This window comes from Pyxicephalus adspersus, chromosome 12 (assembly GCF_032062135.1).
Source record: "Pyxicephalus adspersus chromosome 12, UCB_Pads_2.0, whole genome shotgun sequence".
NCBI lineage: Eukaryota > Metazoa > Chordata > Amphibia > Anura > Pyxicephalidae > Pyxicephalus > Pyxicephalus adspersus.
This window is the reverse complement of record NC_092869.1, coordinates 2,565,726-2,580,728: the sequence shown is the minus strand read 5'-3', so window position 1 is coordinate 2,580,728 and position 15,003 is coordinate 2,565,726. Positions and strand designations below refer to the sequence as shown.

The 15,003-nt window shown below is 43.8% G+C and overlaps 2 protein-coding genes across 2 annotated transcripts in view; both read left to right on the top strand.

The window, feature by feature from the left end:
- The first annotated feature begins 6 nt into the window (after window positions 1-6).
- LOC140342330 (Fc receptor-like protein 5) lies at window positions 7-12,965 on the top strand. Its single transcript, XM_072428483.1, has 11 exons — window positions 7-508; window positions 1,443-1,706; window positions 2,162-2,434; window positions 2,830-3,114; window positions 3,794-4,051; window positions 4,593-4,859; window positions 5,696-5,737; window positions 7,354-7,614; window positions 7,844-8,110; window positions 10,997-11,260; window positions 12,687-12,965. Exons 1-11 carry the CDS (start codon window positions 385-387, stop codon window positions 12,824-12,826), a joined length of 2,445 nt encoding a protein of 814 aa, XP_072284584.1. The 5' UTR covers window positions 7-384; the 3' UTR covers window positions 12,827-12,965.
- A 787-nt stretch (window positions 12,966-13,752) lies between these two features.
- LOC140342332 (uncharacterized) overlaps window positions 13,753-15,003 on the top strand; it is a gene marked incomplete in the record, with an annotated part of 5,914 nt that continues 4,663 nt past the window's right edge. Inside the window, 1 exon segment of the mRNA XM_072428485.1 lies at window positions 13,753-14,200. Coding sequence (XP_072284586.1) covers window positions 13,759-14,200 — 442 coding nt within the window.

Genomic DNA, 15,003 nt, shown 5'->3' with positions numbered 1-15,003 from the left:
ATTTCAGTTTCCAGTAAAATAATACCTGACATGAAAAGCATGACTTGGGGTAAGCAGATTCTCCTCCGCTTCTATTGGACCTATGTAGGGGTTCCTTTTTGTTGTACATTTGGCATATAATGAGAAGCAAAATCTCTCCTGTTTATCCCTGTTACAGATCCTAACCATTCTTTACTCTACATATTGGTAAAAATGGAGAACATTTTAATTATGTAATTATTACTATTCTATTTTTTTACTTTTGTAGCCTTAGTAAGGCCTGTGGTGACCTTTACACCCCCATGGAGACGCGTCGTGTCTGGGGACTCGTTGACCATAGCGTGTGACCTGGGTACCACAGCACAAGAAGATGAGACATTTTACTGGTACAAAAATGAGATACTGATGGACATCCATCAGCAGAATTTCACTGTTCAGTCCACTTCTGAGGTGTATAATGGTGGAGATTATCAGTGCCGGACCAGAACCAGTGACATCAGTGACCCTGTCAAGCTGCACGTTAGTTCCAGTGAGTTATCCAGTCCCAAATATTTTGTATCTAAATCAGACTGACCAGCATACAAGCAATTCTACCTGCTCAGCTCTTGGTCTTGGATATATTGTATATAGTCATCCAATGGGTGTATGGGGGTTTGCAAATCATGTTTATGAGCATCCAATGGGTGTATGTGGACTGCACATAGTGTCTATGGGCATCCAATGGGCGCATTGGAGATGGAATATAAAATCTATGGACATGGTGGGTGCATTGGGGCTTGAATATAATATCTATGGACATAGTGGATGTGGTTTGCATATAATGCATATGGACATCCAATGGATGCATGGGGGCTCAAATATAATGTCCAAGGACATAGTGGGTGCATTGGGGCTTGCAACAGGGCTTGCAAATAATGTCTATGGTCATGCGGTGGGTGTATGAGGGCTTACAACAGGGCTTGAATACAATGTCCATGGGCATCCAATGGGTGCATGGGGGTTTGCAATGGGGCTTGCATATAATGTACAGTATATGAGCATCCAATGGGTACATGAGGGCTTGCATATAATGTCTATGGCCATCCAATAGGTGCATGAGGGCAGCAACAGGGCTTGAATATATTGTCTATAGGCATCCAATTGGTGTTCTAACCCTTTGGTTTAATACTTACACTATGGTATATGTCAGAGCTGTATAAATGTATAATAATAGTGTGTGACTGTGGGGGGACATTAGAGTGTCAGCTCCTCTGTACAGAGACTGATGGGACTGGCTTAGTGTTCTCTGTACAGCACTGCGGTATATGTCAGAGCTACATAAATGTATATTAATAGTGTGTGACTGTAAAGGAGTATCAGCTCCTCTGCACAAGGATGTCTGTGACTGGTCCATCATTAACATCTTGCTGAATTATGTGGTTTTAGTTTAAAGCCACATCACAATCATTATTTTTCCATTTCAGATTATGTTGTTCTGCAAACTCCCCCAAACATTTATGAAGGAGACTCCCTGACTCTGAGATGTTATAGCCCCCCTGGATATAATGGAACAAACACAACATTCTATAAGGATGGTAAAGAAATACAATTCTCAGTCAATGTCTCTGAGTTTCATATTGATAAAGTAGACAGAAGTGTAACCGGGACATACAGCTGTACAAAAACTGTGCAGTTTTATGATGCTGGATACGTGAACCGTTCTGATGAAACCTACGTAGATGTGAAAGGTGAGTGATGAAGGGACCTTCATTAAATGTAGAGCCCTTTCAAAGTTTTTCAAATGTAAAATGTCAGCAGCCTAAAGCATGTTACACCTCCTTGAGCCCATTCCTGAGTCCACATACCTGCTGAGGTCCCAGGTCCAGAAGTCCCAGTTCCGGGGTCTGCACACTGCTGTGTCTATTATTAGAGACCCCCACCCACCCTGCAGGATTTTTTCCATTTAATGGTGAACATAACAAGAGTTGGATACACAAAGGTAGGTGGAGACACCCAAAACTCCCTGGTGGACAGGTACAACGTTATGTATTATGGCCAGATCTCCCTATTGTATTATATGAAGGACATAGATAGAACCAGGGATTGGCTCAGCTCACCGGCCCCTACCTATATCTAAAATATCACTTTTGGGTAGAGAGATTTTCAAATGTTTATCTTCTACCATTTGAAATGCCCATTTTAGGTTTTGATGGAGATGAGATCAAGCCCATGGTGACCTTCACACCAAACTGGAGAAGTATCCTGTCCATGGACTCCATGACTCTCACGTGTAATGTCCGATCTGCCAGACAAGAGAGGGAGACAATTTATTGGTACAGATATGGCAAACTGATCCATTTTAACCAGCAGAACATTACCATCCAGTCAGCTCATTGGAGAAATGACAGCGGGTATTACCAGTGCCGGACCAGTACCAGCGATATCAGTGAACCCGTAACTTTGGAAGTAACAAGACGTAAGTTATACAGCTCATGTGGAAACAGGCCAAAATCTATCTAATACAATTAATTAGCAGCCCTCAGCTCAATGGATCTGATTTATTAAAGCTTCAAGCTCCAAAACTGGAGAATATAGACTCATTCATTCTCACTCAATCATTGGAGAACCTGGGAGATCCAGTAAACCTAAAATGGATTTCTTAAAAATTATTTGCTATTAGTTGGCAAATGTTTTCAATCCTGGACCGGATCCATTCCAGTTTGCTGGATCACTCGTGTTCTCCCATGATAGTCTATTGTCTCCATTCTTGGAGAGCTTTAATGAATCAGGCTCAATAACTTTTACTACAACTGTGTGTTCATATGAGTATCATGTGAGTTCATATATCAAAGTCACACTTTTATCTTTTAGGTGATCTCATCTTGCAGAGGCCCACCTCCATATATGAAGGAGACCCCTTAACTCTCAGATGTTTGAGCCGTACTTCATTTTTAGTAATTAACACCACATTTTACAAGAATGACAAAAGGATTAAATTCTCCATCTTTGACACAGAGCTTCATATTAAAAAGGTGGACAAAAGTGTAACCGGGATGTACAAATGTGTCCAACAACTACAGTCAAAGATTCCTGGTCTGAATGGAAACTTGGTATCTCATAAAATGTTGTACGCTATATCGTATATAACCATAAGAGGTAAGGTGGGTTTTTCAGATGTATCTCCCTAATGGGCCAACCAAATAATAGCTTTAGTACAAGAGAAATCATTCATGTTTAAGATGGTGGTCGTGGCTGCCTTTTGTGAAGATCACAATTGTGTCAATAAATTTGGTAATAATTGACAATAATGGGTCAATACCCAAAGACTTACTCAACGATCCTTCATTTTTTGGATGAAAGCTTATGGAAATAGAGCCAAGATGTTTCAGGGTTCTAAAGTCCTAAAAAATGCTTAAGTCTGGAGAATTATGTTTAGTGTGGAATGGAGACTGGATGCTCCGAATTGGGGCAAAGCCCAAAGGATACATTTCAAACCTTTTCCATGTGTGGAACCTAAAGCTTCCTTTCATATTAAGACATCCAACCTCAAATCAATACCTTAAAAGACACATTCAGAGTTCTCCTGAGGAAGACATAGATCCCTGAAACATGTTGGATTTATTTCTGTAGGTATTTAGATCTTGAGATCTTTCTTCATGGTCCTTCTTACAAACCTAAGCAATCATTGCTCTTCTGAAGGGTCTGACCCACTCCCTATACAAGTTTGATGCCACAAAGCACCTCCTTCTACCATCCATTACGACCTTACACCTGAAATGTTGTATTAGCTATATTTCACCATTACAGATTTGATAATGGAGTTGTTTTTCTGCAGCCAGGATCAGACCCGTGGTGACCTTCTCTCCCAGTTGGGGAACTCTATTATCTGGGGACTCGGTGACTCTAACGTGTGAAGCTGGATCTGCTGTAAAAGACAACCAGACCTATTACTGGTACAAAGGTGGGAAAATTCTCAATATCACTCAACAAAGTTTCACTATTCCATCAGCATCCCACAGACACAGAGGAGGATACAAGTGCTGCACCAAATCCAGAGACATGAGTCTTCCTACTAGGCTGGAAGTCAGCGATGGTAAGTAGAGATGGCCGGAATTGGCCAATTTTTGCTTTGCCTGATTTTCTATTTGAATGCATTACAGCCGAGAGGGAATTTTTTAATGCAGCTTTAGGGACAATGTTTAAAGTACACAATTTCTTTACATAACAATTATGAGGGATTCTTTACAGGATCCTCCCAAGGTTGCTAAAGGTTCCTTGAGCAATTTGTACCCCTCAGGCTAGTTTAACTGCCACCAATGATCTTTTTGGCTATCTGTAATGGTGACATGCTTCCCAGTGACCAGCAATGTAAGAGACATTCTCCTGATGAGCACCATGGTAATATATATAAAGTAATTATAAAAATAAGGTTCCCTGAAGACCTGAAAGTTATTTTAAGGGTTCCCCTATGTTAAAAAATTCAAGAAAGGCTGTTCTAACAGATTCACCTAGGTCTCAACCAACTCCTTTGGCTTTGGATGGACTGTATGCTATTTGCATATGATATCAACCAAAAGAAAGCAATAGGTTGATTGTTAGGACTTTAATTTGTCCTTAATATTCTTCTCTTGTAGCTGATATAATCTTGCAGCAAGACTCTTCCTCAGCCTATGAAGAAACTCCGCTGACTCTTAGATGTCATAGCCGCGCAGAATATAACGGGATTGACACAACCTTCTACAAGGATAACAAAGAGATACAATTCTCAGCCAACAACTTTATGTTACACATCCAGCGATTAGACAGAAGGGCTTCCGGGAACTACAAATGTTCTCAGCTACTGCAACGTCAAGATGGAACCTTCTCTGCTGATTCGGCACAGATCTACATTTATGTAAAAGGTAAACAATGTTCAAATTGCTTTGTGGAATAATTGGTCAGTCCACCAAAAAGTGTACTTTTAGTTATATTTGAAGATAGGTAGATAGGTAGAAGATAGGATATGAGTCAGTGCCTGGCTTCTTCTCCACCATGAGATCTATATCTATAGTGTTCCTGTTGCACCAGCAAGTGTGTTCCCATCCACTTTGCCTATTCTGAATCTGCTTGTTATGTTTTCCAGAGATTACATACAATAGGATCAGCAGGGAACTCAATGTAACGGTGGTGGGAACCCTTCATAATGGGCACAGCAAATGAAGGAGCCCTTCATATGATGAAGGGAACCAATCCGAATGGGCCCAGCAGGTGTACAGAAATGGGATCCCTTCATATTGAAGTTTACAGACCCAGGAACTCAATGCAGGGGTGATGGGATTGGGCACATTAAGTTTTTAGAGCGGAAACCCTTTTAGTAGGCACATAGCACGTGTACAGACCTAGAACAGATTTATTGAGCTAGGAACCCTTTATAATGGCCACACCAGGGGTACAGATTTAGGAATGGACAATTTCTGAAATATCAAGTGGGAAGACCTGATATTATAATCTGATGGTTTGGGGTCACAGGAAGACAAGGCAAACTATTCTCCGTTTACATGTACTACAATCCATTACTGAAGGCAGCATGTGCCCCCTTTCTACAGGGATTTAGGAATCAGAGTAGTAAGAGCACCATGTGGACCAGTTTCTCCAGCAGATACCAGTGTGGCCACATTGCCTGGGCTGGGTAATAGGAAAACTGAAATACTTTGTTTTAACATTGTTAATGACAATTTGAATGTTTTTGTGTTTTCAGATATCACTGATGTAACAGATCTACCTTCTTCAGGAACTTCAGGTATTTAGGAAGAAAAAATGAAGACTCAATGAAGATTGAAAGAGAGCAAAATAAGGGGGAATTGGGGAACCGAGAGGAGAGAGAATCTCACTGCTTGCATTACCGTATGGACAGATTTAGGCAACATTGCTTAATATGAAAGGTTATGAAATTGTTTAATTTGTTTCATTACAGGAAGTCACAAAGTGTGGTAACTTCCCCTTTATATGCCAAATATTTCATTCACCCCTGAGGACAATACAACCCACCAAATTCTATAAATTAGATACTGCTGTGAGGGTTCCTTGTGCTGAGTTCTGTGATCTGCACATCTGCTGTCCCCCATAACAGGTTCCCTCCAGTCCTGCACTGAGTCTCGGGGTCTGTAAACCTGCTGTGCCCATTATGAGGGGTGCCTAACAACCCTGTGCTATACCAATGTAAGGGGTTCCTTAAATTCCTGCATTAGGTTCCTTAGTCTTTACACCTGCCGTGCCCGTTATGAGGACCTTCCATCATCCCTACACTCAGTGCCCTGGTCTGTACACCTGCTGTCCTTATTATGAGGGCTTCCCACCAACCATGTGATGATTGCAAGGGTCAGTCACCTGCCATACCCAATTTAAGAGTTTCACTTAATTTATACACTGGGTTCCTGGGTCTGTACACCTCCCATTCCCACTATGAGGGGGTTCTCACATACCTGCACTGAGTTCCTGGGTCTGTACACCTCCCGTTCCCACTATCAGGGGGTTCTCATATACCTACACTGGGTTCCTGGGTCTGTTCACCTGCTGTGCCCATTAGGAGGACCTCCCTTCATCCCTAACCTGGGTTCAAGGGTTTGTAAACCCGTTGTGCATATTTTAAGGAATTCTTACAACTCCTGAGCTGAATTTATCAATGACAATGAGTTTCCACTTTCCCAATTCCTAAGTCTATCCCCCTGGGTGCCCCATTCCAAGTTAAAAACACATTGGGCTGGATTTAGGTGTTTGCGCCCTCTAGCAGGTGATGCGGTATTACCTGAGGCGCGGAGTCTAAGTGTCTCCCGGTCTTCACCAGAGCACCCCGCAAGGGATGATGGGCCAGTGACCCTAAGGGCCACCGGACTACTTTGCCATGGAAGAACACCAGGTCGCAGGCCCAGGACTTTCCCCACCAAGGGTGAGCGGGACAAAGGGCCCGGGTCAGCACAGATCAAGAACTCAGTTAGATGACAGCAGGAGGTAGAGTCCTGGCGGACTGATGGACAGAACATGCGGCAAACAAGCGTAATCCAGTTACAGGCTTAGGGCAGGCGGCAGACAAGTGGATCCAAAAGGAGACGAAATGGCAGGAGTGAGTGAGCAACTCACAAGTAACAAAGCTGGGGATCCAGTAACCATATCCTAGAATCAGGTATAAATGCAGCTAGCAGCCAATAGCAGGACAAGGTTGGAACCAGTACTACTCTGCTCATTGACTAATTGCCTGCGTTTCCTAAAATACACTTCAGCTGAGCACAGCCTTGGAGAAAGTGCAGGGGATGCTAAAAAAAGTAAATCTCTGCACAGCTAAAGGGAAGCTGAGGATGCTGCTGGTCAGATGATCTAACATTAGGTTTCAATATCCACATTCATTTTGTGTTCCTGTAGACCTCGTACAGCCTGTGGTGACTTTTACCCCACCATGGAGACGTATCCAATGGGGGGACTCGGTGACCATAACATGCAACATCGACACTGCAACACCAGAGAATGAGACGTTTTACTGGTACAAAGATGAGGAACCAATGGGCAACCATCAGCAGAACATCACCATCCAATCAGCTTCAGAGGAGAATGACAATGCAGAGTACCAATGTCGGACCAGTACCAGTGACTTTAGTGACCCTATGTGGTTAGATGTTACTAATGGTGAGAAATAATATTAGTGTATGATTATGGGGGAACATTAGGTTGTTAGCTCCTGAGCCCAGAAACTGATGAGACTAGCTCAGTGTACAGCACTGCAGTGTCTGTTAGACTTATACACATGTATGATAACAGTGTGTGACAATAGAAGGACATTGGAGTGTCAGCTCCTTCTTACAAACGCTTTCCTTTTCAGCTTTGTAATGTCTGGAATATTTATTTTGTGTTTTAGATGAAGTTATTCTCCAGAAACCCCCCTACATTCACGAAGGGGACCCCCTGACTCTCAGATGTTACAGCTCACCATCTTGGATAAACACAACTTTCTACAAGGAAGATGAAGAGATAGATTTGTCATTTAATGGCTCAGAGCTCCACTTTGATAAAGTCGACAGAAACACAACCGGGACCTACAGATGTGATAAAATTCAGCACATGCGCTTACATGAGTTAAATTATTTCCTTGGATGGATTTCTCTAACCTTCGTCTACGTAGGAGGTACGTTGTGATTTATTGGTACACCATTTACAATTCCGGATGATCTAATATGTTTTATACAAATCTTGAACCTAAAAGTTATTAAAAAAAAAGAAAGTAGCATTTAGTTAACCCTAATCAGTTCCAAGTAATTCTCTCCTTCTCTTCTCCTCTTGCTTATTTATTTCATTTTTTTTATTTTTTTTGTTACTTTTTCAGTGTCTCATAGCAATACAATGTGCAAAGAAAAATAAATATTTTGATTTCCTATACCTAAAACATATTATTAGTGTCATTTTATTTAAAGAAAAAAGTTGTGTTTACAGTGAAGATACTAGAAAACCTACTCATTCCAGATAGAAATCTGTACGCACAGTTGATCCAGAGGAAGAAAAACCCTTACAAGGCATGGTTCATTTGCTCTGACGGGATAAAATGCCATCCTGATTCCCAAGGCATTTGGATATTCCCTGGATCAGGTTCTGGTGTCATTGCAGACGCTTAATACACAATGATGAGCTCCTAGTGACTATATTACGGGTTACCTCCCCCTGGCAGGTGACAAGGGATTACCGGAGGTGCGGAATCTAAGTGGCCCCGAGGACATCACCAGTGCACCCCACAAGGAGTAATAGGCCGGTGACCCCAGTGGCCACCAGGCTACTTTGCTGCAAGGGGGTCACCAGGTTGTGGCCCTCAGGTTCTCCCCACCAGGAGGTGACAGGAATCAGAAGAATTCTGCTTGGAAATGGTGATAAGGCGGGAAAGCAGTGAGTCAAGTCAAGGGAGCTGGACTGGCCGAGGTCTGGGCAGGCGACAGGCAAGGGGAGGTCAGGGAACAGGCCAAGGTCAGGGCAGGCGGCAGTAAAAGTTATTAAAAAAAAAGAAAGTAGCATTTAGTTAACCCTAATCAGTTCCAAGTAATTCTCTCCTTCTCTTCTCCTCTTGCTTATTTATTTCGTTTTTTGTTTTTTTGTTACTTTTTCAGTGTCTCATAGCAATACAATGTGCAAAGAACAATAAATATTTTGATTTCCTATACCTAAAACATATTATTAGTGTCAAAAAGTTGTGTTTACAGTGAAGACATACTAGAAAACCTACTCATTCCAGATAGAAATCTGTACGCACAGTTGATCTAGAGGAAGAAAAACCCTTACAAGGCATGGTTCAATTTAGGTGACCCCCAGGACATCACTAGTGCACCCCACAAGGAGTAATGGGCCGGTGACCCTAGTGGCCACCAGACTGTTTTGCTGCAAGGGGGTCACCAGGTTGTGTCCCTCAGGTTCTCCCCACCAGGAGGTGACAGGAATCAGAAGAATTCTGCTTGGAAATGGTGATAAGGTGGGAAAGCAGTGAGTCAAGTCGAGGGAGCTGGACTGGCCAAAGTGAGGGAACAGGCCAAGGTCAGGGCAGGCGACAGGCAAGGCGAGGTCAGGGAACAGGCCAAGGTTTGGGCAGGAGACAGGCAAGGGACAGGCAAGGCGAGGTCAGGGAACAGGCCAAGGTCAGGGCAGGCAGCAGGCAAGGCGAGGTCAGGGAACAGGCCAAGGTTTGGGCAGGAGACAGGCAAGGCGAGGTCAGGGAACAGACCAAGGTCTGGGCAGGCGACAGGCAAGGCGAGGTCAGGGAACAGGCCAAGGTTTGGGCAGGCGACAGGCAAGGCGAGGTCAGGGAACAGACCAAGGTCTGGGCAGGAGACAGGCAAGGCAAGGTCAGGGAACAGGCCAAGGTCTGGGCAAGCGACAGGCAAGGCAAGGTCAGGGAACAGGCCAAAGTCTGGGCAAGCGACAGGCAAGGCGGTCAAACACTGAAAATCCAAACAGAAGACTAGTGGGCAGGGACGCAGGAAGTGCACTGAGGATCCAGCAATCTTGGTCTGAAACTGAAGAGGTTTAAAAAGGCCCAAGAGCCAATGCAAAACAGGACTAAACAATCTTTAAATTGGCTTCAGCATCTACTCCAGAATCCCCTTCAGCTGTGCACAGCCTAAATTTTTCAGCAGGGGATGCAGAGAATGGTGGAAAATTCAGGGCTACAGGGGTGCAGGTGATGCTGCAGCATGCTGAGCAGATGATCTGCGGGCGGATCGGTAACAGACTATGACTTCCCCTAGTGTTACAAAATAACAAGCAATGTATCTATTTCTCTGGTCCATAAAGCCCCGTACACACGTCAGATTTTTATCGCCCGATAATCGGCCAATTATCGGGTGAAAATCTGCCGTGTGTACAGTCGGTGTCGTCCATCGTCCGGACGAGGGTCAGGGAACAAGCCAAGGTCAGGGCAGGCGACAGGCAATGCGAGGTCAGGGAACAGGCCAAGGTCAGGGCAGGCGGCAGGCAAGGCAAGGTCAGGGAAAAGGCAAAGGTTTAGGCAGGCGACAGGCAAGGTGAGGTCAGGGAACAGGCCAAGGTCTGGGCAGGCAATAGGCAAGGCAAGGTGAGGGAACAGGCCAAGGTCAGGGCAGGCGACAGGCAAGGTGAGGTCAGGGAACAGGCCAAGGTCAGGGCAGGCGACAGCAAGGCAAGGTCAGGGAACAGGCCAAGGTTTAGGCAGGCGACAGGCAAGGCGAGGTCAGGGAACAGGCCAAGGTCAGGGCAGGCGACAGGCAAGGCGAGGTCAGGGAACAGGCCAAGGTCTGGGCAGGCAACAGGCAAGGTGAGGTCAGGGAACAGGCCAAGGTCAGGGCAGGCAACAGGTAAGGCAAGGTCAGGGGACAGGCCAAGGTCAGGGCAGGCGGCAGGCAATGTATGTACAGCACCGTTCATGCATCGTGCAGTCCCTTGTCGTTGGAAAGGATCGTGAAAGATCCTTTCCAACGACAAAAATTGCAAGTGTGTACTCGCAGCTTAAAATCACTGAATTCCATAGGTTCCTTACTTTTTATTTTGTGTCTTGTAGAAGATGTGGTCAAGCCTATGGTGACTTTCACACCAAACAGGAGGAATATCCTGCAAGATGACACCGTGACTCTAACCTGTAATGTGGCATCTCCAGAACAAGAGAAGGAGATGTTTTACTGGTACCGAAACAATCAAGGGATCATTAATGAACAGCAGACCTTTACCTTGAAGTATGCCAATGTCATGAAAGACAGTGGATATTACCAGTGCCGGACCAGCACCAGCGATATCAGTGACCCTGTCAAATTGGAGGTTGAAGAAGGTGGGTCACGACGTTCTAGATATTTTCTACCTTCACATCTTAGTCCTCTCTGTAGTCAGGGTTTCAGTGTTCCTTTTTCATGGTGATGGCCAGGTAGCTTGGTAACTCATTTACAAAATGGCGACAGGCCAAGGTCAGGGCAGGCGGCAGGCAAAGCAAGGTCAGGGAACAGGCCAAGGTCTGGGCAGGCAACAGGCAAGGCGAGGTCAAACACTGAAAATCCAAACAGAAGACTAGTGGGCAGGGCCGCAGGAAGTGCACTGAGGATCCAGCAACCTGGGTCTGAAACTGAAGAGGTTTAAAAAGACCCAAGAGCCAATGCAAAACAGGACTAAACAATCTTTAGATTGGCTTCAGCATCTACTCCAGAATCCCCTTCAGCTGTGCACAGCCTAAATTTTTCTGCAGGGGATGCAGAGAATGGTGGAAAATTCAGGGCTACAGGGGTGCAGGTGATGCTGCAGCATGCTGAGCAGATGATCTGTGGGGGGGATTGGTAACAGACTATGACTTCCCCTAGTGTTACAAAATAACAAGCAATGTATCTAATTCTCTGGTCCATAAGACTTATAAAATCACTGAATTCCATAGGTTCCTTACTTTTTAATTTGTGTCTTGTAGAAGATGTGGTCAAGCCTATGGTGACTTTCACACCAAACAGGAGGAATATCCTGCAAGATGACACTGTGACTCTAACCTGTAATGTGGCATCTCCAGAACAAGAGAAGGAGACTTTTTACTGGTACCGAAACAATCAAGGGATCATTAATGAACAGCAGACCTTTACGTTGAAGTATGCCAATGTCATGAGAGACAGTGGATATTACCAGTGCCGGACCAGCACCAGCGATATCAGTGACCCTGTCAAATTGGAGGTTGAAGAAGGTGGGTCACAACGTTCTAGATATTTTCCACCTTCACATCTTAGTCCTCTCTGTAGTCAGGGTTTCAGTGTTCCTTTTTCATGGTGATGGCCAGGTAGCTTGGTAACTCATTTACAAAATGGCGGGGAAAGAGAACAGTGGGTTGGCCAAAGACAATAGGCAAATAACAATTGGTGCTCCCAGTTCAATGCCATGTCCTGTGATTATAAAGTTTTTTCAGCAGTTACAATTTGGCAAAAAGAGACCCCCTAGGCATTTGGAGGTAGGTATTACCTCATTAGCCATTGATGGTGTTTGCCCACCATTAGGTGAACATAAGCCAAGTACAGATTCTAGATTTTCATCGCCCAAGTCACACAATATGTGACGGAATACTAAACAACTAATATGAATGCTAGCTGTGGTATCCTAATAGGGAGGACTTAACAGGGAGCCTCCCGTTCTTCATTTCCCACTCTTACCACTGGATGAAAATAGTGCTTTACATCACTCTTTAATGTCCATGGACTATTAGAGGGCTATAAACTTTTTTTATCTTTCAGAATTTCTGGTCCTTCAGAGGCCCACCTCCATCTACGTAGGGGACCCCCTGACCCTCAGATGTCACACCAGACGTTTCTTACGTGCCGTGAATACAACATTCTTCAAAGACGATAAAGAAATATTCTTTTCACTCTCCTAAGTTGAGTTCCATATTGAAAAGGTAGACAGACGAGCAACCGGGAAATACAAATGCACTCAGCAACTTCAATCCAAATTTTTAGGCTATTTTGAGTATTTTAAATATTTCAAAACAATGTCGGCTGAAACTCATATAACTGTGAGAGGTAAGTCGTGACTTTTGCATTGTGTGCTTTTCCACTGTGCTTGAATATCTAATTCTCTGATTGTGTTATTACAGGCATTCCCTGAAATAGTAGTTTCCCATAAACATGGGGTTGGGGGTTGGTAAAGTCCCAGCAGGTCCAGATAGGACTCAGTTTGCTAAAACCGTTCCAATGCATGCTATGGCCTAAAGCATGTGGACATCTGACCATCACACCTATCACTATACTTTAGTTTCGATATTATTGAGTTTGGGTTAAAATGACAGATTAATAGATTAAAGCTACATTACAAAGATCAACAATTTCAACCAAGGTTTCTGTTTAACCCAATAGTTCCTTTAGAAGTTACTAGGAGTTCCTCAAACTGTGGCTGGTTTATCTCCTATTTGATGGTGCCACCATAGTTCTGGAGCCAACATCTTCTGATAGAGCCAGCTCCAAAGCTCTATGATGGGTTTCTAGCCAATAAATTGGTTTTAGAAAGGGTTCTCTGAGACCTGAAAATCAATGCAAGGGTTCCTCAGGGGTGGGAAGTCCAATAAAACCTTCTCTGGACATTTATACCACTCTTACCTTGTGGTTAAAGTCCTAAATATTCAATATATGCTTGAAAAACACGCCTGACTCATTATTAGTATATCCAAGTGAAGTACCAGAAATCTTTGGCTTTGGGGTCCCACTAACTTTTTTATGGTAGAGGAATATTTATATAGGCTAAATGATAACCACCACCATGGTGCTTCATGGATTGGTTGGAAGGAGGGTGTTTTCCATGGTGCTAAAGGTCATGATTGTGGGTCTTAAAAGGGGGATTTTAACCCATATAACACTTGACCTGTGCCACAGACTGCTGGTCCTGCCGAGAAATGACCACTCCTATTCTCATATACCCTATTCATCTAGAGAGGGTTGTAAGACAAGATATCAGGGAGTATCGAGCACAGATTCACTTACAATGTATGTTTTTGCAGCCAGTGTCAGACCCGTAGAGACCTTCACACCTAGCTGGGGAAATATATTATCCGGAGACTTCGTGACTTTGACATGTGATGCTGGATCTGCCGCACAAGACAACCAGACCTATTACTGGTACAAAGATGATAAAGTTCTGAATATCACTCAGCGAGATTTCACCATTCCATCGGCGTCCCAGAGAGACAACGGAGAGTACAAATGCCGCACCAGAACCAGTGACATGAGTCTTACCACCAGGCTGAAAATCCAAGATTGTGAGTGCTCTGGGGTCTGACCATGTTCACCTCAAAACTTTTTATTATCATTAGTTATCATTAGTGAATTCTCTCCCAGGAAATGCAGAATATGTAGTATCTCCTCCATTCTAGATTGGGTCCTTGACCATGAGGTCCTTTCCATCCACTTCGCTAATCAAAATATCATGACAAATCATACTCAGGAAGGTATATAGAGGTATATACATCAGTCACGCTGGATCCAAAATCATTTAGAGATTTTAAATACAAATTTCCAATGAGAAAACTAACGCGTTTTGCATCTTTTAAGGGGAGTTCTCCATCAGGACCCAAAAGTTCTGTTTTTTGTCCTTCAGGGTTTCAAGCCAATAAATTGGTTTTAGCAAGGGTTCCTCAGGGGTGGGAAGTCCAATAAAAGCTGCTCTGGACATTTATACCCCTCTTACCTTGTGGTTAAAGTCCTAAATATGTACAATGTTCACCCCAAGTCTTTTTTTTATCATTAGTTATACAAATTTCCAAGGAGAAAACTAACGCGTTTTGCATCTTTTAAGGGGAGTTGTCCATCAGGACCCAAAAGTTCTGTTTTTTGTCCTTCAGGGTCCATTGAAGGAGGTGAGATATCCCTCAAGCAGGGTCTCTGTTCTCTACATCTCAGCCCCATCCTGCAAACCCTAATTTATAGCAAGCATTGGGACATTTTGGGCTTTCCAAGGGGGTGATATTTGAGCTATAGTTATAAGCTATAGTGTGGAATGCTTTGATTTTTACAGAGATATAAATTGCCAGCTGGCCTGTTTGGGTCAGTGAGATTTTTTTTT

Coding starts and splice junctions, on each gene's coding strand:
- LOC140342330 (XM_072428483.1), top strand. CDS start 385: ATGGACATCCATCAGCAGAATTTCACTGTTCAGTCCACTTCTGAGGTG. Junction 2,435..2,829: donor AACTTTGGAAGTAACAAGAC/GTAAGTTATACA, acceptor TTTATCTTTTAG/GTGATCTCATCTTGCAGAGG. Junction 8,111..10,996: donor AACCTTCGTCTACGTAGGAG/GTACGTTGTGAT, acceptor TGTGTCTTGTAG/AAGATGTGGTCAAGCCTATG.